Here is a 27,358-nt window from a genome sequence, read left to right on the forward strand (position 1 = left end):
AAAAGCAAGAAAAGACGATACTGTTGGAGGGAGAGAATAGTAGTGCTCGGGCGGAGGGAAGAGAAGAAAAGGAGAATAAGGAAGACAGTCGTATGTTAGTAAAAGTAGAGGAGGCGTCCATCCTAGTACCCTTTGTACGGGAGATCATGGAAATACACATATCGGAACAATTCATACCCCCACAATTCAAAATGTACGACGGGACGTCTAATCCAATCGCACACATCAAATCGTTCACTAATGCCATGACTTTTCGTACTGGTTGTGACGCCATTTGGTGTCGGGCGTTCTACTTGTCTTTGGAAGGAGAGACCCTGGAGTGGTTCAACTCGTTGCCGGTTAATTCCGTTGAAAACTTCAAGAGCTGAGGTGAAATGTTTAAGAAACAGTTTGCTGCGTGCAATGTGGAGGATGTGACGGTAGTGGATTTAATGAACCTTAAGCAAGGCAAGGAGGAACCCTTGAAAACCTTTATGGATAGGTACCAAAATAAGATACGGAGAGTTAAGGGACTTGGCCTGGAACTCGTCCTCCAATACGTTATGTCGGCACTCAGGCCGGGGCTGTTCAAAGATAGCATATGTCGAAACCCACCTCAAACAATGGAGGAACTTAGGCAACGGGTGGCCGATGAGGCGAGGGTAGAAAACGTGAAGCAGCATTACCGAAAGTAGATGCAGGAGGCAAGGGCGGATAAACCTGAAGGAAAGAGGATCGAAGGACAGGGAAGTCGGCAGAGCAGACAGAAAGGGAGAGAAGGACTGAGGGGCTCAAGGTTCCAACAGTACACCTCCCTCAACACCCTCAGGGCCCGAATACTGCAAGAAGCACTAAGCGCACATATCATGCAAACTCCATTGAGGCGTCCCACCCCTCCAGGGACAGACCTTACCAAACATTGTTTATATCACCAGAACTCGGGGCATGATACGAAGGAATGTGTGACGCTCAGAGATAAGATCGAGGAGTTAGTCCGAGCGGGGCGTTTACAACGCTATGTGAAGATGAGCGGGATCGACCAGTACCACGATAGGCAACCGATTCCTCGACCGCAAATTCCTCCACGGCAGAATGTCAGACCAAGAAGCCCCCATAGGGAAGGGCGCGATGTGAACGTTCGAAACCATAGGCCCTCGAGAGAGGATGGTAGGCGGGAGAGGAGGAGCATAAGTCGTAGCCGGGACGAGGATAGACGACGTCCGCTGCGTGGAATAATAAATACTATATCCGGCGGATTCGCGGGAGGAGGATCTACCTCCTCGGCAAGGAAAAGGAGCATTCGGGCATTGCGATCCATACATGCCGTAGACGTCCCAAAGAGAACGATGCCCCCCATCACCTTGACAAATGAGGACTTTCATGCTCCCAACCCGGACCAGGACGACCCAATGGTGATTACAGTAGAAATAGCCCAATATGGGGTTAGCAAGGTGCTAGTCGACCAAGGAAGTTCGTCAACATCCTTTATTGGAAAACGTTTTCCCAAATGGATATCTCGGAAGACCTCATAATACTGTACGACGAACAAATAGTAGGTTTCGCTGGAGAACGGGTGGATACAAGGGGGTATATCGACTTACAGACTCGTTTGGGAACTGGAAGGGATAGCGAGGAAATGAGAATAAGGTATCTGCTAGTATAGGCTAACACAACATATAATGTCCTCCTTGGACGCCCATGTTTGAACGCATTCGGTGCTATTGTGTCTACGCCACATCTAACGATGAAGTACCCTACTTACCGTGGGACGATCTGTACTATACGAGCGAATCAGAAAACGGCCCGGGAATGCTACGCAGTTGGGTTACAGATATATCCGAAGGAAACACGACGAAAGGCAAACAGATCAGAGGTCGCTGTGGACGACCTGGACCTTAGAACTAACACAGAGGATCGCCTGGAGCCTCTAGGAGAAACACAGCCCGTCATGATCGGACAAGATCCTTCCTAAACCACTTCCATAGCCACGGGATTATCACCCGAAATGGAGAAGCAGCTGAGAGCCGCCTTATGGCGAAATCGGGATCTGTTCGCATGGACGGCAACAGACATGCCGGGCATTCACCCCTCCGTTGTGTCCCACAAGCTCTCGTTATACAAAGACGCCCGACCCGTATCTCAGAAGAAAAGAAGGATGGGGGAAGAAAAAAGGAAAGTTGTGAATGAGGAGACAAGGAAATTACGCGAAGCAGGATTCATCCGGGAAGTCACATACACCACTTGGTTAGCCAACGTGGTCATGGTGAAAAAAGCAAACGGCAAATGGCGGATGTGTACGGATTACACCGACCTGAACAAAGCGTGTCCCAAGGATTCCTACCCGCTCCCGAGTATCGACGCATTAGCGGATGGGGCGTCCGGGCATAGAATGTTGAGCTTCCTGGACGCGTACTCGGGTTACAACCAAATTCCAATGCATACCCCAGATCGCGAGAAGACCACTTTTATGACGGACAAGGCCAACTTCTGCTACGAAGTGATGCCGTTCGGTTTGAAGAATGTCGGCGCCACATATCAGCGATTGATGGATAGGTTTTTTCTGAACAGATTGGGTGATGTATGGATATCTATATCGACGACATGGTGGTTCGGTCATCGAGCGAGGACCAGCATTTGAATGACTTGGAAGAAGTCTTCCAACAGATCTAGAGGTACGGGATGAGACGTAATCCAGCGAAATGCGCATTCGGAGTTGCAGGAGGGAAGTTCCTTGGTATCATGCTCACATCTCGTGGTATCGAAGCTAATCCCGACAAGTGCGAGGCTGTATTGAAGATGTCGAGCCCGAACACACTAAAGGACATTCAGAGGCTACTCGGGAGATTAACAGCACTGTCTCGTTTCATCCCCAAGCTGGCCGAACGTGTTCGACCGATAGTAAAAAGAATGAAGAAAGACGCACCGTGTAAGTGGGATGCAGAGTACGACCAGGCGTTCGCCAAGGTGAAGGAGATATTGATGAACCCTCCGGTGATGAACCATCCTACCTCAGGACATGAGCTACAAGTATATTTGGGGGTGTCAGATACAACCATTAGTGCGATCCTAATGCAGGAGAAGCCATCTCTAAAACTCATATACTTCGTCATCCGAACACTTCAGGATATGGAAACCCGATATCATCAAGTCGAGAAAGTCGCACTGGCCCTCCTCCATGCTGCCCGCAGGCTTCGGCAGTATTTTCAGGGGCATCAAGTTGTTGTCCAGACTAATCATCTGGTGGCTAAGGTACTTAGGAAGCCTGACTTAGCCGGTCGAATGGTAAGTTGGGCCGTCGAATTGTCGGAGTTCGGCCTCTGATATGAGCCAAGGGGCTCCGTCAAAGGACAACACCTCGCCAACTTTGCCGTCGAGTTACCTCTAGCGGAGAACGACCAATGGAATCTGTACGTCGACGGAGCGTCCGGGCGACAGATTAGCGGGGCGGGAATAGTACTTGAAGGGTCGAACGACTTTTTGCTTGAATATTCCCTGCTATTCAAGTTCAAAGCTTCCAATAATCAGGCGGAGTACGAAGCTTTAGTAGCAGGATTAGAGCTCGCCAAAGATATGGGGGCACGAAAACTCATCTGTCGGACGGACTCTCAACTTGTAGTGGGGCAAATGAACGGGGAGTTTCAGGTGAAGGAAGACAATTTACTCAAATACTTTCACCGGGCCTCGTCCTTAGCGGCAAACTTTGAAAAAAATCGAGATTCAGCATATACCCCAGGAGCAAAATGCGTGGGCGGATATGTTATCTAAACTCAGCTCAGGCAAAGAGAAGAGACAGCTCACCACCGTCATCCGACAGGTTTTGTTGCAACCTTCGGTGGAATGTTATGCAATAACTACGGATAGCGGTGACTAGTGGGACGAGATAAGGGGATTAATGAAGAAGCAGGACGACAGACTACCTATGTGCTCGGCCGATACGAAGAAGATCGCCCGGTTCGTCATAATTGGAGACGACTTGTACAAAAGGGGATTCTCCCTCCCGTTACTTAAATGTTTGTCGAAGGAGGAAGCACAGTACGTGATGAATGAGCTCCATAATGGGGTATGTGGTTTTCATTCGGGACGGAGAACACTGAAAGCTCGCATCCTCCGAGCAGGTTACTTCTGGCCCACCATGGAGGAAGACACCCGAACCTTCACGCAACGATGTCTTAGCTGCCAAGCGCACTCCAACGACACCCGGGTACCCCCCCATACCTTGCATTCCATCATCTCTCCGTGGCTGTTCGCTTAGTGGGGCATGGACATCGTAGGACCTTTACCCCAAGGCCAAGCTCAGAAGAAGTTTCTTTTAGTCGCGGTTGATTACTTCACCAAGTGGGTGGAGGCCGAGCCGTTGGCGTCCATCACCGCCATGCAGGTGTAAAAGTTTTGTTGGAAGCTAATTTGTAGATTCGGCCTCCCAAAAACCATAATAATAGGCAACGACAAACAATTTATTGACAAGAAACTAAAGGAATTCTACACGAATTTGGGCATCAAACACGTCACTAGCTTAGTAGAACACCCGCAAACAAACGGGAAGGTCGAGGTCGTTAATAAGACCATAGTGGCGGAGCTAAAGAAAACACTGGGAGAGAAGAAAACGGCTTGGGTGGAGGAATTGCCTGAAGTATTATGGGGCTACAGGTGCACACCACACGGTACCACGGGAGAAACCCCCTTTAACCTAATTTACGAAATCGATGTCATGCTCCCGGTCGAGTTAGGAGAGCCTTCGTTGCGCAGGAGGATAGACGACATGCAGCTGAACAACGAAGAGTTAAGGATGGAACTGGACACATTTGATGAACGTCGTGACCGGGCGGTACTTAGGGCAGAGGCATGCAGACGAATGGTAGAACGAAGATATAATACCAAGGTCCGCCCCCGCGAGTTCCAGGAAGGATATCTCGTCTGGCGGAAGACTGGAGAAGCCAGACGAGCACCCCAACATGGAAAATTGGCAGCAAAATGGGAAGGTCCCTTCAGGGTTGTCACAACGTTGAAGAACGGAGCATACCGTCTCGCCCGACCGGACGGAAAATTACTTCCTAACACCTGGAACGCCACACACTTAAAATTTTACTTTAGTTAATCACAGTTGCAATTAGCTAATGTACCGTCACTATTGCTTTTTGAATGATACAGCAAGTTCGTTCCATCCACCTTAACTGTTTAAGATAACCGGATCCGTCCGAACAATTGAAGCACAAAACAAGCAAAAGGGACCCGTCCCGGACCATTCGCTAAGTCTATGGGATCCGTCCCGCTAGCGCGAAACATGTAAAAGGGATCCGTCCCGAACCATTCGCTAAGTCTTTGGGATCTGTCCCACTGGCAAAGCAAGCGAAAGGGACCCGTCCCGAACAGATAAAAAAGGGGTCGATCCATGGCCCATTATCCTACCCCCCGTTTGGTTCAATGAATATAACGAATAGAATAGGAAAAGAGCTAAGTCTTTGGGATCCGTCCCACTAACAAAGCAAGCGAAAGGGACCCATCCCGAGCAGGTAAAAAAGGGGCCGATCCATGGCCAATGAAGATAACGAATATAATACGAAAAAAGCCAAATCCATTATCGTGCGCAAAATACATCAAGAACCGGACGGGTCGACCATGCAAACAACAGCTATGCCTAAGTGTTTCCAGGTCGACCTCACGGATCCACGAGATACAAAAAGCATTGATTTAAACAAAAAAAAAAACACAAACAACCCAAACACATCATTCATTTCTAGCATCACCGGAAGGTCCAGCATCCGGGCCCACAACCTCGACTACCTCATCCAAGTTTCCCTCTACCGGCCGCATCTCACCACGATAAACGTCCTAGTGCATGTCAAACCTGGGGGCAATCGGGTCTACCTTCAACAGATAGGCCACCTGGCGAAGGGCTTTGTTGAAACCCTCTTCGTGTTCGTAGGTCACAGTCGCATCCAGGTTGGCAAAGGCTTCATTCGCCTGCGCCAGTTCAGCATCAAGACGTTTTTTCTCAAAATTGGCGGTCAGCAGATCCTGGGACAGTCGTTCACTCTGTTCAGCTAACTCGTCCCCCCTCTTGGTAAGACGGCGGACCTCCAACTTCATCTTTTCCACCTCCTCCTTCAAGTTATCCTCGCGTAGCTTGGCGTTCGCTAAAGACTTGTTCGCAGCAGACAACTGAGCGTCACGAACATCTAAGTCAAACTGCAGTTTTGTCTGCTTCTCCCCACAATGCTCGTGATCTTTAGCAAGTGTCTCCACACGGCGGCGAAGGGCGGCAGACACGTTTTGCTCTTCAGCTAATTCACACAACGACTCATTAATTCCACGGTTGCCCCAAGCAGTTCTCCTTCGGACAAAGGCTCTATAACAGCCAGTTGCGAGGAGCTAGGTCGGAAGTCCACCTTCAATGCCGCGTCGAAGGCCACGTCAAAAACACCGGCCGAGAGGGGAAAAAGGGAAGAACTTCCGCTCTGACGACTGCGTTTGGAGGACGACTTCCCGTCCTCTTTGGTTTTCCTCTTCCTCTCGAAAGGAACAGTGGAGTCCGGAGGAGACTCAGAAGAATTTACCAGTGTGACGTGAGCAAGATCTGGTTGGACTTTTTCTGAAACACGTCCCGTCGCCACCACCTCCTCTGGATGAACAACCACCGTCACTAGATCGGCCTGAGCACCTATCGCAGGAATGCCTGTCGGAAGGCCATTTGAAGTAGCCCAGCTTGAGGCAGCTGAAGGCCGCTCTAAACCCTTCGAGCTGCTACCCCCCTTACGTCGTTGGGTAGACGCAAGCGACCCGGTTTTACGAGGTTCCGGCAACGACATATATCCTGAAAAGAAAACAAGAATTTAGCTAAGTCAAAAATAGACACAAAGAAATCGAATCGGCCATAAGCATACCAAAGGCAATTTGATCATAGTCCTCGTATTTCAGACAGTCGATGAAGTCGCGGGCGCTGAGGCGGCAGGGCAAGTCATTTATTATCCGGACAGCATCTCGCTCCAAGGCATTAAGACGGCCTACACCAAAGGCCTTTATCTTTGGAGGATCCTCTATCCAATAAAAGGGGAACCGAGGGGCACCATCAGCATCGAAGAACTTCGACTTACCAGATTCCTTGATAATTATTTTAAAATATCTAGTCTTGAAATTCTTGAAAGAATCCGAGAATGGCTTAAACAAAGTGCAATCATGTACAGATGATAAAGACACCCATCCTCGTCGTGGTACGGGACGGACGTTGAAGTAGTGTAGAAACACCCGGACCATAGGAACTAATCCAACAGCCGCACACAATGACGTGAAGGCTTGAATGGCCGCCCATCCATTCGGGTGTAGTTGGCTGGGCGCTACATTTAACTCTTTAAGAACGAATGCCTGGAATTCCGTAAACGGCACTCTGACGTACATTTGCTCGAACATGTAGGTGTACATGAAAAAGAAATCCTCCACACTGGAACCTTTTCCATGAAAAACGCACTCGTTCGGATGACTTACGTCAAGGCGAAATAACCGAGCATCCTCTATATCGCGAGCAATGTAAGAACGATTCGCCCACCATGACAGGTCCGCATGAGTCCCGAAGTCCGACGTATATTCGCCCACTTCTGGGGACGCCCAACGATAACCCCGGATCCGCGGCCACCCACTGGCCGGCTCCGCCGATTCATGGTCAATTCGTATTCCCCCCTTTTGCAAAAATATGGTGTACCCATTGACTAGTCGCTCTCCGTCCGGAGAAGGCGGGACCGAACTATCACCCTGGCGAACGTCTAGAAACGACGAGGAGACAGAACTAGGAGACGCAGCCTCACTACCAACCCTGGCCTCCACCTGTTCGCCCACCACAGGGACACCACTTGTCTTCCCCACCCCGCCTCCACCGCCGCGGCCTGACGACTCCTTCGACGAATACACACTAATTGCAGCCATTTATTACCTGAAAATAAAAAATCTCGAGCAGTAGAAAGGAAGAAGTGAAAAGAGTAAGCAGCAACCCTTCCCCACCCCTATTTATAGAAAATTTTTGAAAACTGCCACGCCTTAACTACCGTTAGATCCATGTGTCATCGACGATCTGGATTCGCGATGGTTCAATACACGAAACGCAACAACCACTCATAAAAGGACGTGTGCCCCTTCCCGCCCAATGCCTCCTACGAAATCGTAACCGTCACACCCCACTTTCACAGCCTTTCAGTCACTCCGTCCCTTCAGGCTTGGGGGGCCTTTGTACTAAGGAGGACGTCCGACCACCTCCAGTGACGATTCCTGATAACATCCGGCTACCCCTGTTAACATTTTCTGGGAAAGGCGTCCGGTCCCACCAGACGTTCCCAGGGAAAGACATTCGGCTACCCCTGTTAACATTTCCTGGGAAAGGCGTCCGGTCCCACCAGACGTTCCCAGGGAAGGACGTCCGGCTACCCCTGTCGACGGTCCTCGATAAATGGCCAGATCGTTATTGGGTCATGATTAGTGAACTAAATAGGATTAGAGACATCTGGACCGATATTGGGCCGTGATTAGGGAAAGCTAATTATCGGCCCATCACAAAAACTATAAATAGAGGTCAAAGGTAACAGTAGGTAGGAACATTTAATGTGCATTTATGCTGCTTCAGTCCTTTCTCTTTCTATCTCTATAAGTGGAATTGGAAACTGACTTGAGCGTCGGAGCCCTTTTAACAGGTAGCCGACCGGTTGGGATTAACGAGAGTAGGAGCGTGCACGGAGACCAGACAACAAGGAGATTCTGAAAACAAGTTCTATCCATCCGGAACAATAAGATATATATATATATATATTTTAAATTTAAACCTTTAAATAAGCTTCTAAACCAGTGCAACATTAAAATGAGTCAAATAAAACCTATTAAATAAAGATTATAACAAGTAAAAAATGAAGTTAAACTTTACATTTTTAACCAAGGTCGGATTTAGATATAATAAGAGTTGTGATTTGTTCATGTCACTACTTTTTTCCTACATTTACTCTACAATCATATAAAATAATATTTATTAGTTCTATAATAAATATATGTAATGTATAGTGGTATCAAGATATATCTTTTCACATATAAATAAATATTGATCTTATTTCTGACCACATATGTTAAGCCATTAATTTAATTAGGTTTAATAGCCAATTTAGTCCTCACTTTGGTTGAAAAATCTCAATTTAGCCCCTCGTTATAAAAGTGTTTTAAATTAGTCTTAACTTTTAAAATAGTGGGTCAGATTGGTCCCTTCTGTTAAATATAAGTTAGCAAAATTAATGGATGATGATGTGACACAACTTAAAGCTAACGAGAGACCAACTAACACATCAGCTTTAAGCTGTGTCACATCATCATCCATTAATTTCGTTAACTTATATTTAACGAAAGGGACCAATCTGACCCACTATTTTAAAAGTTAGGACTAATGTAAAACACTTTTATAACGAGGGACTAAATTGAGATTTTTCAACCAAAGTGGGGACTAAATTGGCTATTAAACCATTTAATTATTATAAGAATGTCTTATCAGTTCAATTAATAATTAATTGGCGCCGCCAGTTTCTTATTGACCCAATATCCTATCCAAATTGATCATTAGGAGAAGAAGTACTATATATAACAACACATTTATGTGTTATATTATAATATTAATTATTCAAATTTATTAGTTATATATTCGTTAAGATTGTTTGCCCTGACATGTACTTAATAAATAAATTTGATAAATAAAGTACAATAATTTGGCAAAGGGGTATAAACTGTTTATTAATTTTGAAATATTTTTGATGTACTATACCTCGGTGACCGACCGGTTAAGAAGAATCCGGAGTCAAAATAGGCAACCGATCGATGGTCAGATAAACACCAATAAGGAAAGATAAAAATCATTGATGACCAATTAATATGTTTAATGGTCATATTAAATGTGAATATACGCTATTTATGAGTGATTGACAGGTCATATTGGACAAGAATCTGGTATTAATGGACAATTAACAGGTATTTGAATTTGATTGTCTGGTTTAATGATTAATCAATGTGCTTCACTTCCACAAGCCTAATAAAATATATTATTCACGTTCAGGTATCCTAAATAAAATATAGACCTCTTTTTACACATATCTGACTTGAGCGTCGAAGTGTCTTTGGCAGGTCCACCACCCATCAGAAGATTGTGTTCTCGGAAAGGATTAGAACGACCCAGAGAGAGCAGAGAAGAAAGGTCAACCGACCCTCGAACCAATCCCACCAAAACATTTTGGCGCCAACTGTGAGGCCCGAAGTGGCATCCCATTGAAAACACAAGGAATCAAGATGAACGCCTAAACTACACATAACCACTTCCCAAGGAAGGCCGAAATGGTGACCACAGGAGCATGGAGCAGCAGCAGAGTACCAGGGATTTCATGGCACAAATGCAGGCACAATTGCGGGAGCAAGCACGAATCATACAAGAGCATGCACAAGCGCAACGAGAAATGCAGCAAAAGCATGCCAAGGAAATTGTGACTTTAAGGGCAGAGTTAGGCTGTCATGACCAGTCTACTCAGCACTCAGCGTGCACTGTACACCAAAATCAACAACGCGAGAATGAAAATCATGATCACTAGGCATCCCAACGTACTAACCCGAACGGTAACTAGCACACTAACCCGAACAATAGCCAGCATGGTAATCCAGATGACGATGAAAGAGAACAACCGATCCCTCTACAAACCGTTTGGCCCACCAGCTTACTCCCCTTTACGATGGCTATTATGCAAGCCCCAATGCCAGAAAAGAGTCCTCCTATGCTAGAAAAGTATGATGGCTCGGCAGACCCTGACAATCATCTTAGGGTCTTCACCAACACAATGGCATTTTACACGGACAATGATCAGGTCGTTTGTAGAGCTTTCTCCTTATCACTCAAGGACGAGGCGTTGGAGTGGTATAATACTCTTCCTCCTAATTCCGTAGATTGCTTCGCCACTGTGGAAACCCTCTTCAGAAGGCAGTACTCCTCCAATCGGAAGCGAGAGATAACACCGGTAGAATTGGTGAATACTAAGCAGGAGAAAGGGGAAACTTTGATGGCGTTTATGAAGAGATACACTGAAACCGCTCGGCAAGTCAAAGATATTAATGATTCTTTCATCATCAACAACTTACCTTCATGCCTAAGGTCGGGGTACTTTGCCGAAAATTTATATGCTCGCCCACCAAAAACTATGGACGAGCTCCAAGAGCGAACAACTGAGTTTATCCGCATGGAAGACATACGAATCTCGCGAGGAAGGCAACAAGAGGTTGATGCGAGAGGAAGCAGGAAAGACGGTAGACGGTCATTCAACGATAGGGGAGGGGGTTCTCAACCAAAGGACCTCCACCGAGAACTTAAGTTTGATTATTACACACCAGTGAATGCACCTAGGACAAAGATCCTTAGGGAAGCTCTTAGTGTCGAACTTCTTTCGATCAGGAAACTTCGTTCGCCTAAAAATGGTGATAAAGGAAAGTATTGCCAATACCATCAAAACTTGGGGCATACCACCGAAGAATGTGTAACACTTAAGGATGAAATCGAAGCACTCATTCATGCGGGCCATCTCCGTAAGTATGTGCAGAAGGAGCGAACGAGATCTGGAAGCCCACCAGGGTCGTCAAGGAGAAAATTCAAACGACCATATGGAAGAGATGAACGAAAGAAAAGTCAAAGCCGCAGCCGCAATTGCAGCCCTAATCGCCCGATTCGAGGACATATCAACTAGGCGACAAAAAAAAAAGTTCTTTCTAACAATAGGAGAGTGACTCTTTTCATGTTTAGGTTAATTAAATTCTGGTGTGATATTTTGTTTTGAGTAAGTTCTTTTGACAAGACATGTGTTTACAATTCTAATAAAGCCAGACCATTTATGTTCAACCGTTGGACTTGTTGCAATATTACAAAATCGAGCTGTGGGGCAAGCTCCTCATGAACTCCCACTCTCGTCCTAAACCGAGCGGTGGGGCAAGCTCCTCGTGAACTCCCACTCTCGTCCTAAACCGAGCGGTTGGGCAAGCTCCTCGTGAACTCCCACTCTCATCCTAAACCGAGCGGTGGGGCAAGCTCCTCGTGAACTCCCACTTTCGTCCTAAACTGAGCGGTGGGGCAAGCTCCTCGTGAACTCCCACTCTCGTCCAACTTCGTCCAGCATAATTAAACCCCTTCGCACCTGCAAACAGCTGCTCGAGGCTTGGGGGGCTTAATGTACTATACCCCGGTGACCGACCGACTAAGAAGAATCCGGAGCTAAAACAGGCAACCGACCGATGGTCAGATAAACACCAATCAGGAAAGGTAAAAATCATTGATGACCAATTCATATGTTTAACAGTCATATTAAATGTGAATATACGCTATTTATGAGTGATTGACAGGTCATATTGGACAAGAATATGGTATTAATGGACAATTAACAAGTATTTGAATTTGATTGTCTGGTTTAATGATTAATCAATGTGCTTCGCTGCTACAAGCCTAATAAAATATATTATTCACCTTCAGGTAAGACAACTTTGAGTTATCCTAAATAAAATATAGACCTCTTTTTACACATATCTGATTTGAGCGTCGGAGTGTCTTTGGCAAGTTCACCACCCATCAGAAGATTGTGTTTTTGAAAAGAATTAAAACAACTCAAAGAGAGCAGAGAAAAAAGGTCAACTGACCTTCGAACTAATTCTACCGAAACAGTTGACCATAGTTTCAACGTTTTACAATTTTATGATATGATGCATAACCCTCTGTGATCAAAATGACTGTAAATTCTTTATTGCTAGTACATGGACCTTTTTTTCTCTTAAGTCCTCCATAAATCCTTTAGAATTGAAGGACATAAAGTTATACTTGACAAGGTTTTTACATTTAAAGTAATTATATTTTGCAATTTTAATGAAAAGATAGGTAAGGTTGAAGAGTAATTTATTTACGAAGTATTCGTGATCTTCTAATTTTAAAATTTTTTTATATACTCGATTGAAAAATATATATTTCTGATATATAAATTCTTTGACAATTTCCAGATTTTGGATTGGTTACGAACAATATTAATAGTACAATTTGTGGAAGTTCTAATGTTTGTGCTGACTATTGATAACATAAGATAAATATATTGATAGTTTTTCTGTTTTTTTAGAATACAAAATTCTTTATATATTGAAACTATAGTTATTCTTACTATTCAGTATTTTTCTGTTTGATTATAAAATGATTTTGAACTATTATGTAAAGCTTTTTTTTTTTTTTTATTCCTCATAGATTAATTGACTTCTATATAATTAAAAAATAAAACTGTATTTAAATGATATGATATTATGATATCTAATATTACTCCTAATACTTTATGTACTGTTTTTAGATTTAATTTGATCAGAATACTTTTTCTTTACTTTTTGTAATGACAAATAGTTAACACATTTTAAAATTTCAATCAACTTAGCTAAAATATCATAATACATAATACCATACATGAATCTAAAAAAATAACATAATTTCCTCTTCGAAACAAGTATTCTATTTTTTTCTCTCTTCTATTCTCTTCTTTGTAAAGATATTTTTTTACTTCTTTTTTACATAAAAGCATTTGAGGATTATTCTTTTCATTTAATTTTTTTTAGTCTTTTGGAATTAGTCATTACTAACTATAAATTATTGTATCTGCATGAAAAAAAAAACTTTATTCTCTATCGTCTTACTTTGATTATAATTATTTAAAACTATTTACTAACCTTAACATTTGGACATACATAAACAAATGCAATTATTTTTTACACGCATCAATAAGATATATATTTCCTCTTTATAACACTTTTTTTTACATTCTCACCACTATGAATTCAAATACATGTAAACTATGATATCGCAAAAGATAATACGATAAATAACAAAATATATTGTAATTTAGTATATTTTGAAATATGATCATTACGACTTTTCTAAAGAAGAAAATGCAAATTTCTTTTCTAAAAGTAGTAATAACTATTTTGATGCATCAATATGAACTTTAACAAAGATAAGTGCATAATTTGGATGCTGATATATGAATATAAAATGAACATTTGTATGACTAAACATCATTCAACGGTTTCTAAAACAATTTTCTTTAAAGAAAACTGTATATTGATGATATAACAAATAACAAATTAATTCCAAATGGCGAATGAAAAACGTTATGATATAGATTATACATGAGCTGACATGATTCCCCCAAGATTCCATTACATGTTAAATTATTAGAAGAGAATGAGAAAGAAGAGGCCAAGGGGAAGCAAACATCAGTATCTAACAGGTGAACCTGGTTCATGCACTACGCAATAGAATGTGTGGGCAAATTGCAGCCACCTAATATTTCATAAAATGAATAACCTCAAAAAAACTAGTAGCCAGCTAAAGAGAATATAAAACTTATTACGATGGAAAAAATATGGATGAATGGAAAGAAAATATCCTTTAGTTTTCATCACAAGTTACCTCTATTTACATGATTCAAACTCATCATCATTCACCATGTCAGAGTATACTACAATCTTCGTACCTCGTCTCCTTTCTGTATTGCCTTATTTGGTTGAAATATGCAGAGAATGCAAGAAAGATGAATTTCTGAAATAACATCCAATTTCCATCTGGCACCTCTGCCTGCCATTGATGCTTGACCAAAATCACTGTTTGACAACAAAACAGAAATTAATGCATAACTTTCTTACAGAAATTTATCAACTGGGAAAAAATACAGAAGCATAAAGACGTTTAGATGAAATATAAATATTATCCATCCCGTTTACAGTTTGCTATTTATAGAAATGAAACTAATTCTACAACTGGAATTACATGAAATTACTTGAGTACAATCCAAAATTCAGCAATAAAAGGAATATCACATACCATCTCGGGCTGAAAATGAATCATAGTCAATTTGAAAATAATTTGCAAACTCGTTGTTCTCTGCTTGAAGAAATTGAGGACTTTGATTGTTCAAGGCATGAACTGCTCTGATGCAAGGACCTCCTTTTTTTTCTTCTTGTTTGATATAAAAGGTCTTCAGTGTCTAAAACGTATGAAACCTAAGATGCAGCATGTTCCCAGGAAAAAACAATGGAAATTCAGAAACACAGTATGGACATATCAAATGGATGGGGTATTAACAAGATGAGAAAAAACAAAAATGTATTTAGAAGGATTCAGCAAGAATTGTAGAATTCATAAAACTTGCAAATGTAAATTATGGAATACCTTAGACGAATTGCAAGCTATCTTACACTCCAGTCCATTGACAATTTGTAGTCCATCCATGCTCTGGCTTGAAAATTCATCACCACTGCCATTCTTGCGCTTATTCCTGCAAAAGCAAATACACCAAAATAAATACAAATGTTATCTGAGCATTGGCATGCTACGGAGCCAACAATTCTTATTTATCAAATACCTCTTCAGGTAAATTCCACACTTCTCCTTTTTGTCTGGGACGATAGATAGGAAGTCATTGTGCAGATAGGCCGAAAAATTAGGGTCCATTGATACAGTAGTCACTTCGGGTTTATCAAATCCATAGTCCATCAGTTGAATAGACAATTGGGTAGGTGAAGGTGACTGCAATGGGTATGAAATAAAACTAAGATATAGAACATACAAAAACTTTAACTAAAATTTCATTACAAAGTTCAATACAATACATACAATAAAACATGACATAAAGAAGCTGAACCGAGTTGATATAAAAACCTACACATTCAATACGATATATGTTCTCATCATGAAGAAGAACACGAGCATTTTCATGACAAACTAAATCAACAAATCTTCCAGGTTTTCTTGATTTTTCGTATGCATATAATTGAAGCAGCTTGCTATCCATCTCATCAGCGGCAACAGCTTGAAGCTGAAAGAAAAAGGACAATTTTTCAGGATTATAAAGAGCAGGGAATGCATGGTCAAGGGAGAGAAAGGAGGTTTTTAAACGTTACCTGTTTAACAAGTTTATATATCAACTTATCTAATGTGAATAAGACATATGATTGAGTTCCAATAATAGCTCGACAGTCATCCTCAAATTTTGTACTATCAGAAGAACCATCTAGTAAATTGTAGAGGGCGTTTAAAAACCTGTAGCAAAAAAGTCACTCTCAATCTTCGCATAGATAATTAAATCTTCAAACTAATAATAATGGTGTGACATTATTGTATATTTACCTACCTGCCATATTGATCAGTAGAGTCTGTATCATTTGAAGCCCTCCACTTCCTTTCAGAAGACGATGAGTTAACCTTTGCAGATCGTATCCTGTCATACAATGTCTTCCAGAAGTAGAAAAAGTAAATGCAGGTAAGAAATATAAATAAGGTCTGAGTGAAACCACTGGTTAATCTGAAACCATAACCTTAATTATATACAAATGCTAAAGAAAACAAAATCATTAGTACCTGATGGAGTCTAAATAGCACATAAAAGGAATCATTTCCATAAAAGACTCGACCAATCCTTTCTTTCTCATGCAACGTCGGAGGAACATATTTTGCCAGAGGCTTTACATTGACAAGAAAGCGTTCTGAATATGGCAATGAGGCACAATCCCCTTCAACATCATTGGCATCAGCCATTCCTTCTGCCTCACCTTCACTCTCAGCCTTGTCATCATGATCATGACCCCCATCCTCATGTTCTGGAGAACACTCCTCACCATCAGCAGACTCTGTGCCAGAAATATCTCCATTTTCTGAAGCATTTTCACTATCCTCCAATGATCTATGGGGACTTTCTTCTCCTTCATCATCAGCATCATTTTCTCCTCCTGCTTCACCACGAACTACTTCCCCGTGCCTGTTTTGGTATGGTTGGGAAATGTTACTATCCTTTCCTTTATGAACTGCCTCCGAACTAGTATGTCCATAAACTGCAAAATTATCTTCTTCAAAGTCTCCATTAGGTGATAACTCACCCTCTTCTCTTTCACATCTGAAGTGTCCGACAGGTTCTTCCCGATGTCTGTGAACTTTAGAGTCTTCAATGATGGCCACATTTGTTGATGTGACTGGTCGTGCAGAGTCAGCACCCTAAGTCAGCACAAAATAGAAAATAAGGATATTATTTCCAATAGTTTGCACTGTACTTTCCAATACAATATGCAGAATTTTTAACAAAAACGAGTCTGAGAAGACAAACAATGAAGGAGGAATTGAAGAACATTGACCACAGATTAATTTTCCTTTAGGCATAAGTTCCAACAGTTACGGTCTTAAAATGACATCAGCACATAAAAAACTAATGTTCAGTTGCTTGTAGACTCAATCTATGTCTTGGATTCATGATATGAGATCAAATTAAAAGAAAAAAAAAAATGAGATGCAACTAAGCTATTACGAGAGTTACTGAGACCATCATCCGCATGGTGACTACCGAGGCCCAAGAACTCAAGTAGAAAGGAAATGGTGTTCTTGATACTCCTTTTCAGAAAGTCAACAATCTATAGCTTAACATTTAATTCTAAAAAAATACAAAATTAAAATTCATAGAGGAAAGATATACACTAATCAAATCACAAAGCATCCAAATGCTACAAGAATATTTGGGTCACCTTGCTTGTAAGAAATTTTCTTCAGTATTGCAAGAAGATAAAAAAGTCATAGAATAAAATAGAGGGTCCAGGTCTATAAGCTAAGTAACCTTAATTGCTAGTTAAGTGCAAGGCAAAATGTCAGTCTGACGAATGCCAATAAAAAGGAGAAACAAAGTCATCTCATCTCATCCATATAAAGCCATCACATACATGTCCTTCCATATCCAAACAATAAGGTTTATTTGCACTGCTTTTATTTTCTTAATTGAAATTAGAAGTAAAGACATAATAAAGACAACTATATGCCATCAGTAATCTAGGAACTGTGACAACACTGAATATTTGAGGTATTTCACTTGGAGCATTTAACTGGTTCGTTACTTGAACAAAAGTCTACGCTAAAAGTGAATCAAAATTAATATCCATATCCATTTTGAATTGAAAATGGACTTAAATAAGCTTAACAGGAAGTTAAGTCATACCTCTAATGAAGGAAAACCAACTCCTCCTACGGAAGATATATTACCAGGTCTTAATGGAGTAGCAGCAAGTCCTTGCAGAAAGAACAGGTATCTCAGAGTTCCATTCATCATCAAAATATAAAATAAGGGAAAGGAAAAAACTAACAAGGATCACGAAATTGAGATAAATATCACCGATATAAAAGGGCGAAGACTACTATGCTAATTATTATCCAAAATTAAAAACAACCATAATTAATTAATATTCAGAAGTCACAGCCTTCAAACAAACATGTCAATATCAACAAAAGTCAAAGAGTAATTAATCCTCTGAAGCCTTCAAATAACTAAGAATGCACAAACAGAAATTTTGTGATCTTCATTTTTAGTAGATTCTGCTGCTGATTTCTTAACATGTTTCCATAGGATAATTTATTTGTCAATGAAACCCTAATAAAAAAATAATAATAATTATTATATGAAGATGTAACCAGTATTAAGATAAACGGAATCATAGGAATCAAGTAGTGTGATCATTCTTGAATCAAGTTGTCAACCTGTTGCGTTATCCACATTTGTACTTCTATTATTTTGTTCCCCAGCCGAGGATCGTGAGACATCAGCATTCACCAACCGTTCAGTGGAATGATCTTGCTTATTGGCTCTTGATATTTCATCAGGTATAGATGCATTTATATTTATTTTACCCTGCTGCATATTACTACCTAGGGCTTCAGTCTTTTGTGCAAAGCTGTCCGAATCAAGATGATTATCCTTTTTAACCTTAGCATGTCCACTTGGTTGCCATTGTTTGCAGGAATGAGATTGCTCAAATGGAAAGTTTTCATCCCCATTTCTATTTATGTTTAAATTCTTAGGATTCATTACAGGATTACCATCACCAGCAACAACTTCAGTGCTACTTTTGGCAGACTTATTCCTATCCTTGACAACATCTTCTGTATCCTCTGGACCTTGGGATCGAGACGGAACTCCAAACACAGGTTCTAAAAATGTTGTCCAAATCTTCATAGCTTTATCCAACTGTTCAGTTGTACACATTTCTCCACAAGAATATTTTATGAGTTGATACAGATCTTCATGGATCTCTGGATCAGGATACACAAATTCCAAGTGAGGAATAATTGGCTGTCTGTTTCCAGCAGCAATTGCAAGAAGAACGTCGTCTTCTTTTCTTTTCTTCTCACTAATTTCTTTGATTTCAGCAAGTAAGACTGCAAAATGCACATCGAAAGCAAGGAGTTAAGAGTTAGACCTTAAAAAAATAAAAAACTCTTGTAACATGACCTCTACATATTTCACAGTTGAAGTTCCACTGTACTTGAACAAAAATAAGCCACTCATACATATTTCACAGATGAAGTTCCACTGTGCTTGAACATAATTTATACAACCAAAGGAACAAATCTTGTATGATCACAAATATTTAAATTACATATGTATTGAAAATGTTTTTATTTAATCTATAGAATTGCACATGTTCTGAATGTATTTTGTATCTAATGCAAACCACAATGTATTTATACCATAATACAAAATCAATTATAATTATGTAATAGTTAATTTCCTACAAAAAGTTATTAATTTGTCTTTAAATAAATCTCAACTAAAATGTCTTTTTCAATGATGATGATCAAGGGGATAAAATGTCTCAAATGAATTATATCCTCTTTTCACTTTTTGGATGTTAGATAGATGGATTAGATTTATTTTTATATCAGGCGACAATATATTTAGATTATTATATTTGACTAACCTTCTATAAATGATTTTGAATATATAAATATTGGTTGTTAATTTAAATAATTCATAATTATCTAACATATAGATTTGTGTCCCCGTGTCCCACATTTTGGAGACTACAAGTTTTGAAGTGTTTGTGTTGTGTCGTGTCTGGTGTCCATGTTAGTATCCATGCTACATAGATGTAATCTTTTACCTTTAGTGCTCAAGCTCTTAGTATCCTGCTGCTTAAAGTAAAAACTACGATGATCAAGTGATTTGTGGTAGTTCTTTGCATATATTTCAGCCCAAACTTTATTAAAATCAGCACGACACCTTGCCCACTCATCCTGTTTCTGTTTCAAGCGGGTTAATATGACTGGCAAAGCTAAAGATGCATTCTTCTTTAGCACATCCATTACATCAAGCCCGTGATCTCCATATAGTCTTTCTATGCATCTAAGATTTAGAGCTAAAGGAAAACAACAAAAAAGTTATATTAGAACATGGAAAACATAGAGAAAATACGTTGTACAACATATATGTACTTTGACAAATTTGATTCATCAAGCGGAAAGCAAATAACCTGTCAAGTGCTCCTCAATACGAATTGGACTGTCTCCTTTAATTATATTAGCATTAATCTTTTCTAAAAGTTCCTCAACACGCTTAGTTGCCACATTTACAGACTCTAACAACATGTCAAGTTCAAACCTGCCAGCATAAGTTCAAAAATTATCAGCCAGTACAAGCCAAAGATAACCTGTAGAAATCAATAGTTGAACATTCTACTGATGTCAAAACTAACCAAAAAGTAGAAATAAGATCACAATCAATAAAACTTGACAGTAAGCGCAAACCTGTCATCTTCACATCTAAACAAACTCTCCTCATACTGATTTTTGCGCATATGTTTAAAGGAATAGTCCTCACTACCCGAAGTAACAGAAACCCAGTAATCATTCAACACCTCAGCACCAAGCTCTGTTCTCTGGCTGGCTGGCGGTACTAGGTACTGTGTGAGCACAAAATAGTACACATAAATACAATCAGAAAACTAGAGATTTCAATAAGAGTTAAAACATGCTAAAAAGAGAGTAAAGCAACCATACATTTTTGGGCAGAAGGCGATAACTGGGAGTGCATTGATCACAGTTGGAAAGATCCAGTTCACTTATAGGCTTTCCTGAATACTTATCTTTGCTGGCATATTGAGACATCTTAGGAGCAGAACCATCCTTGTTGGCAGTTGCATTGGATTTGTCCCTTTCTCGACGATCCCTTTCTTTCGTCCCGTCATCCCTATCACGGTCCCTATCCTCAACCTTCATTGGTTTAGGTCCATGTCCTTCATGCCAAAAGGATTCTGATAAACAAGTAGCAGTCAGATGTTTTAGGCCATAACAAGAAGCTTAAAATGTTCATGCGGGCCCATGCAGTATAAAAAATAAAAGGTGGGCCCATGCAGTATAAAAAATAAAAGGTGGGCCCATGCAGTATAAAAAATAAAAGGTGGGCCCATGCAGTATAAAAAATAAAAGGGGGGTCCATGCAGTATAAAAAATAAAGGGGGGACCCATCACAAGATATCAGAAAAATAGAAAACGTGTTACTTACTTTTTTTCAGAAGACTAGCAAGGAATCCTTCTGCATGAAAAACTTGATTAGAAATAGTAAGACGAAACATAGATTTTGTAGAAATTGAAAATTTAATTTAAAGTTGAACAGTACCGTTCTTTTCACATTGAGTCAAAAATTCATCAAATCCCTCCATAAGGTCTGCATGTTTTCCCAGCAAATTGGCCACCTAGAAGAATAAACCACTAGAAGTTAGCAATTATACAGAATAAAAGCCCTATAAAAACATAAAAGACAGTCATATCAAGCTAATAACGATACTTAAGTGAATTGAGTGACCTAAACTATCATCAATAAAAGATAAGTCACTTCACTATTATTTAACATTTCTTATATAAATTTACTTTAATCTTTACAGATTCTCAACATTGAGGATTTTGGAGCGTGAGTGTATTTGGAAAGCTATTTCTAAAACAGATGAATAATATGTTTTGTCAATGGAAAGTAGCAAATTATAAACCTAAAGTAATCTGTGATATTGAAAATTAATCCTCTTTGATGATGGATTTGGAGTTGCCCCCAAATTGTCTGAATATATTCCAGGCAGACATATGACAAAGATACACAATAGCAACAAGTAAAAAGCTTAGTCCTTTCTTTAGAAAAGAATCACAATTAAGTCTGTGTAAAAGATCAATGGTTGTATAAGAAATATGAAGCATGGACACCTCTCTTGTATGAAGTTTTGTGTACCGACACCTCCCAACACTTCTTTAAGAGTATCAAACAATTCTCATTAGTTGTCCAACTAAAAAAAAGACCTTGTAGGATTTTTTCCATTCGCCTTTAACCAATTTTTCATTACCATTACCATAGTTCACCATCAAATTATTTATTAAAGGTCAATGTTCAATGCCAGCCAAATTAAATTCAACAGTATTGATTTTGGCAAAATTAGAAAAGAAGCTATTAGAAGCAGTGTATAAACCATACCAATGATTGCAATTCATGACGGGCAATTATTTCCTTGCAGTAGATGTTTAGGCACTTCAAAAATTCCTGGTAATCCTCGGGGCTTTGTAATTTCTCCTTCACTTTGTCAAGGTAACCAATCACTGGACTATACATACCTGAGGTGACATAGTTTTAACTAATAAAATGAATTGTAAAAGGAAAATAAAGGAATAAAATTACTACAGAACAAATAATTGAACACTAATAAACATTGGACAAAGGATTTTTCTTTATGCAAGTAAAACATGAAAAAAATATTATAACTTACATAGCCTAACAAACTTGATATTAAATTTAAAACACAGCATATCTGAATCGTAATCGTAGATAATTCAATCAACAAAGATATTAAATCATTCGTTTTCTTCTTTTCTATATCACATTTTTGAACTTTAATGAAGGTTCAAAAAATTTGTCTGAGAAGGTAAGAACATTTCTAAATTTAAAATCAAAAAGCATTGATTTACGCACTTTTCAAAGAACTTTTATCGTCACAAGCATATGAGACAGGGTGCATGCCAAAATTTTCATCAGTATCATGCATTGGTTCAACGCCAGAATCTTCAGCCCTACAAGCAGATTTCCGCTTGTGAGATAAATTTTCCCTACTACCATCATGATCATAATCTCTGTCATCCCTTTCCCGCTGTCTCCTGTCTTTCTCTTCTCTACTTTCCTTTTCCTTCTCACCACGCCTCCTCTGATCCTTATCAGCCTTGATCAAACCTCTGTCGTGTTCTGGATCAGGATGGTCAGCACGAAAGTCGTGATCACCTTGTGAAGCAATGTTCCTCTCTCTCTGGCATAAATATAAGTTAAATGTCAGCTTCATGACCAACTATAAAGTCACAGGGACATAGGCTTTCAAAGACATAAACCTTTTCAACATGCATTTGCCTCAGTGTTGGCATTGCAGAGCTCCTATCACGAAGCAGAGGATTTCGAGTAGAAGCATAGTGATTAAAGGCTGTTCCTGAAGTATCAGGAAGAAAATGCGTAAACTCCTCAAGAAGGTCTGCATGGTCCTGGAAAAGTGCAGCAACCTGGAGAAATCCAATATATGATTAAAATGACTGTCTGAAGGGTTAAAAGAAAACAAATTTGCCAAAGTGTAACTTGATAAAATAATAGGCATAGACAATAGACAGCACAGACCTCCTCGTAAACCTCAGTGATGGACTTAGTTTCCTTTCTGTACATATTTAATATGTCTAGAAATGACTTATAAACACTGTCATTGCTTTGAAAGCGAGTCTGCATGAGAAGAAATCAACCAGTCAGATTCAACAGCTAAGGTATACATATGAATGGGAAGACATAAATAAAATTATCAATTAGATTAAACAGTTAAGCTATGCATATGAATCAGATTTAATCAGATTCACAATGTTTTTACCTTAATCTTGCCCACAAAACTTATGGCTTCTGCAAATTCAACAGGCTTCTTTTGGGGAGGTTGTTCATCCTCCAATGGAAGTGTAATTTCATATCCCTTTGGTAAGAAGGTGTTAAATCCCAAAATTAGATCTTTGTGCCCTTTAAACAGCTCCTTCACCCTTGCTATGACACCAGTTGTATCAATTCTACAAAATTAAGAAAAGAGAAACAAACCAATTTCAGCTCGCAGATATTAGATCCTCACTCATAAGAAAACATAACAAAGCAAATGACAACTTTTGGAGTTGGGAGAATGTAGTACAACATGATCAAACCTTTGAGCCTTGAAATCCTTCATGACTTCCAGAAAGTCATCATACTTTTCTCTCTTATCTTGAAACATATCCTTTACAGCCTTGAGATATGCCAAGGCATCATTTGTGGTTAGTCTCTGACCACCACCACTCATCATCTGTGGTTGCCCCGAGCTTCATCACATAAAATTTCAAAAAATTATTTGAGGCCATTGGAGAAGTTGATGAAAGAGTATATAGCACATTATAACACCATTCAATGTAGAATGTGGCAGAAGGGTAGACGATCTACTATGACACCATTGAATCTCAAAAGCACTCAGATATTATAAATTCAACTTACTAGAGAAGCTGCTTTGGTTTTGCAACAATTCTCTCCTATTATTTTTTTTTTCGTTCTCCCTATCTTTTTAACGCCTCTGTGACATTTTATTCACAATGTAGAAAACTAAAGAGAATCTAACCCGTATAAGTTTGAATACACAAAAATTAGCTTGCTGAATAATGCAGATAACTCGAGACATTATAGAATAATCTTTCAATAACGACTGTCTCACCAAGTCAAACCTAAAAAGAAAAGAAAATAACAGACAAACAATTGAACCTTCACCAGACACTAAACTTGCAGAGCAGATGACAAATACCAAATAACATAGTAGTGCAATAAAAGTGAAGATACAACTGTTTCATCAAAGCAAAAAATGGTAATTCAAACAAGAAATTGAAGACAAAAGGAAAATAAAATGAACTTACGGTTCTCCTCTAGAAGACACCATAGGCCGTTTATGTTGTGGACTCATGTAAGCATCATCCCTTGACCTCTTCATTCCTACGGATAACAATAATAAATAAAATAATCAGAAAAAAAAAATGTAAAACAAGATGCTTTCAAACTCACACAGATTGAAAATCGTAGAAACCCAAGTTCCACATTCGAACAAAAGAAAACAGCATGAAGCAGATCTAACCGTAGGGAATTCACAAAGGCACGAAACACAAGCAAGATTTCCAGCCCCGAATTGCAAACAGATCACCCCCGCAGAGCCCAATCCTTTAAAAGAAAAACAAGAAAGCAAAATTTGCATTACTTCTATGAAAAGCAAACGTGACGATAATTTGGAGCACAGAGAGAGGGTTCAAACAAAAATTTACAGAGTGATTGTGAAGTGCACGAACTGCAGAGTCCTCCGCAACAAGCTTTTCAACAAACACACGGAGCACACAAAATGATAGATAGATAAGAAAACCGTAAAGAAAAAAATTGAAAATTATAAAATATTGAATCTTCCAGTAACAGAGAGAGAGAGAGAGAGAGGGAAGAATCACAACCTCAGACGATAAGCGAGAACACAAACCTTGAGCAGCTGAGTTTCTCACTTGGAAAAAATTGAAAAAGAAAAAAAATTCCCTTTATTTTTCTGGGTGAAGAAACAGAATGTGGAGAAAGAATGAATAACATACAAAGGGTGAAGGTGAGAGAGTTCACAATGTGATATATACGTATATTTATATGGGATGAGAATGGGATATAACATAACACAAAAACACTCTCCAAACCAAATATTAGCGAACTATATATTTTGGCTGTGGTGGCAAACCGTATTTTTACGCAAAAAAGGAATGCTACTACTCCCACTGCTATATATTTTATTTTACTTTTTATTTATTATACAATTTTTCTATATCACTAATCAATTTTTCATACAAGATTAAGCCCATATTAGATTTCAATTTGGAGAATATACACACATTCATCCAATAAAAAATAAGACACGAATTACTTAAACGTAGGGTTTACCTGGTAAAGAATATTTTTGCACTAGATTTATTTCTTTTTTAAATATTTTTCTCTTTTTTTCCTTTAACTTTTCTGATATTGTGAATTTAAACTAGGGCTAAACAAAAATCTGAGAATGGCAATTTTTGGTCATGGGATTGGCGGTGACACAGAGGGGTAATTAGGTTACTTACCACAAAAATAATTGAAAAAGAATAATACTGTGAGCGCTGGTTGCAAATTAGGTTTATAGGTTTTGGGGATTAGGGTTTATTCGCGGTGAGATTCAGTGAATAGTTTGGTTGTGGAAGTAATTTCACGGATCTAGTTTTAGTTATATATGGAAACAATCTTTTATCATTACCGATGATTTCGGATGTTGATAAAATGGATAAAATATATCTTTTAACTTTTTAAAATACTGTAAAAGTAGTTTAAATGTATTTTCAGTTCTACAATTATGCTTTTGATTGGTTTTTGTTCCTTAAAAAAATATTTCTTAATTTCCGATCATTTTTTAACACGTCAGTTAATATCTAAAAAAAAGTTTAATATTTTTATAGGTTTCTATTTTCGTTCAGAATTTTAATTAGATCTTTTGTTTTTTTTTTGGCATTTCAATTGGTCTTATTTATTTTTTTTTGTTAATTTGATGCAATAAATCATTTTCATCAATTTCATCAAAGGATGTTAATGAGTGTGTGACCTGGTTGGGTGACACTGTAGTTTTAATATATGTGTCAATAAAAACGTGTTTTTTTTTTAAATTTAGAATTAAAGAATTAAGTAAACATATTATATTTTGTGTTGAAATTAATTAAAGAAAGGACAAAGATGGAAAATGACATTGTTCTTTTTGTTGAAAGCTCTATTGTCTCTGCGATTGGGAAATCAAAATCAAATTGGGGGAATTTTTGTTTTAGAGCTCGTGTCTCATCCAGAAAAATGTTGTTGTTCGAGTGGATGCGCAATGGAGAATGAAATGTAGTATTCACATTCAACTTGTTCTTCGATTTGCAATGGCTAGCAGAATGGAGACCCCAATGTCGTTCTTTATGGTGTGTCATCCCTTTTGTTTGTGTGAAAACAGTGGTCAGAACAGCTCGAACTGCTAAGAACAGAGGGAAACAATTTTGGGGTGCCCTAAGTAGACCTGTCAAATAGGGCCCTATAATAGGCCCTGGCCCTAGCCCATGTGGGTTGGGGTCAAAAAAGCCCACAGGGCCAAAAAAGCTCTTTATTAAAAAAGCCCCCAGGGCTAAAAAGCCCCAAAGCCCTGTGGGTCAGGACCAGTTCATGGGCTTTCATTTTTACTAAATTTTATGTATAGAAGAAAAAAAATTATGGTCCAAAAACAATGCAAAAAAATTCCAGAACAAATCTGCATAGCTACAACATTCCAAATCTGCATTTCATTCTCATATTCCATCAGTCTTTGGCTCAATAATTTGTATCCATCAGAAATTCGATCGTAGATGAAAACAAACGACTGAGATTCAGGCTCAAGACCAATATTTGAATGTTGAAAAGCCACTTTTCCTTCTGCACATTCATTATGATAC

General features: G+C 39.3%; 3 protein-coding genes across 7 annotated transcripts; 2 read left to right on the forward strand and 1 right to left on the reverse strand.

Annotated features, from left to right (window-relative positions):
• The first annotated feature begins 674 nt into the window (after positions 1-674).
• LOC106766042 lies at positions 675-1,511 on the forward strand. The gene has a single exon (XM_014650805.1). It carries the CDS (start codon positions 675-677, stop codon positions 1,509-1,511), a length of 837 nt encoding a protein of 278 aa, XP_014506291.1.
• Positions 1,512-10,709: 9,198 nt separating this feature from the next.
• Positions 10,710-11,711, forward strand: LOC106766044. The gene has a single exon (XM_014650806.1). It carries the CDS (start codon positions 10,710-10,712, stop codon positions 11,709-11,711), a length of 1,002 nt encoding a protein of 333 aa, XP_014506292.1.
• A 2,309-nt stretch (positions 11,712-14,020) lies between these two features.
• Positions 14,021-25,568, reverse strand: LOC106768370 (paired amphipathic helix protein Sin3-like 4). Of its 5 annotated transcripts, XR_002668477.1 has the most exons (27): positions 25,349-25,566; positions 25,172-25,216; positions 24,988-25,070; positions 24,773-24,848; positions 24,041-24,193; positions 23,725-23,911; positions 23,484-23,582; positions 23,207-23,371; positions 22,800-23,127; positions 22,308-22,444; positions 21,468-21,543; positions 21,354-21,383; positions 20,849-21,102; positions 20,597-20,751; positions 20,323-20,450; positions 19,954-20,208; positions 18,551-19,228; positions 18,015-18,085; positions 16,400-17,029; positions 16,173-16,273; positions 15,943-16,081; positions 15,705-15,857; positions 15,405-15,568; positions 15,212-15,317; positions 14,864-15,042; positions 14,453-14,643; positions 14,021-14,323 (listed from the first exon to the last, which is right to left on the reverse strand). XR_002668477.1 is itself a non-coding variant. In XM_014653491.2 (26 exons), the coding sequence occupies exons 4-25, from the start codon at positions 24,844-24,846 to the stop codon at positions 14,890-14,892; spliced, it is 4,236 nt and encodes a 1,411-aa protein (XP_014508977.1). In that variant the 5' UTR covers positions 24,847-24,848; positions 24,988-25,070; positions 25,172-25,216; positions 25,375-25,566; the 3' UTR covers positions 14,261-14,643; positions 14,864-14,889. The 5 variants fall into 5 exon arrangements, 4 of the variants coding, with proteins under 4 accessions (XP_014508977.1, XP_014508976.1, XP_022638825.1 ...); XM_014653491.2 differs by having other exon boundaries at positions 14,261-14,643; positions 25,375-25,566; XM_014653490.2 differs by having other exon boundaries at positions 14,261-14,643.
• Between the last annotated feature and the right edge of the window lie 1,790 nt (positions 25,569-27,358).

Source organism: Vigna radiata, chromosome 7 (assembly GCF_000741045.1).
Source record: "Vigna radiata var. radiata cultivar VC1973A chromosome 7, Vradiata_ver6, whole genome shotgun sequence".
Classification (NCBI taxonomy): Eukaryota; Viridiplantae; Streptophyta; class Magnoliopsida; order Fabales; family Fabaceae; genus Vigna; species Vigna radiata.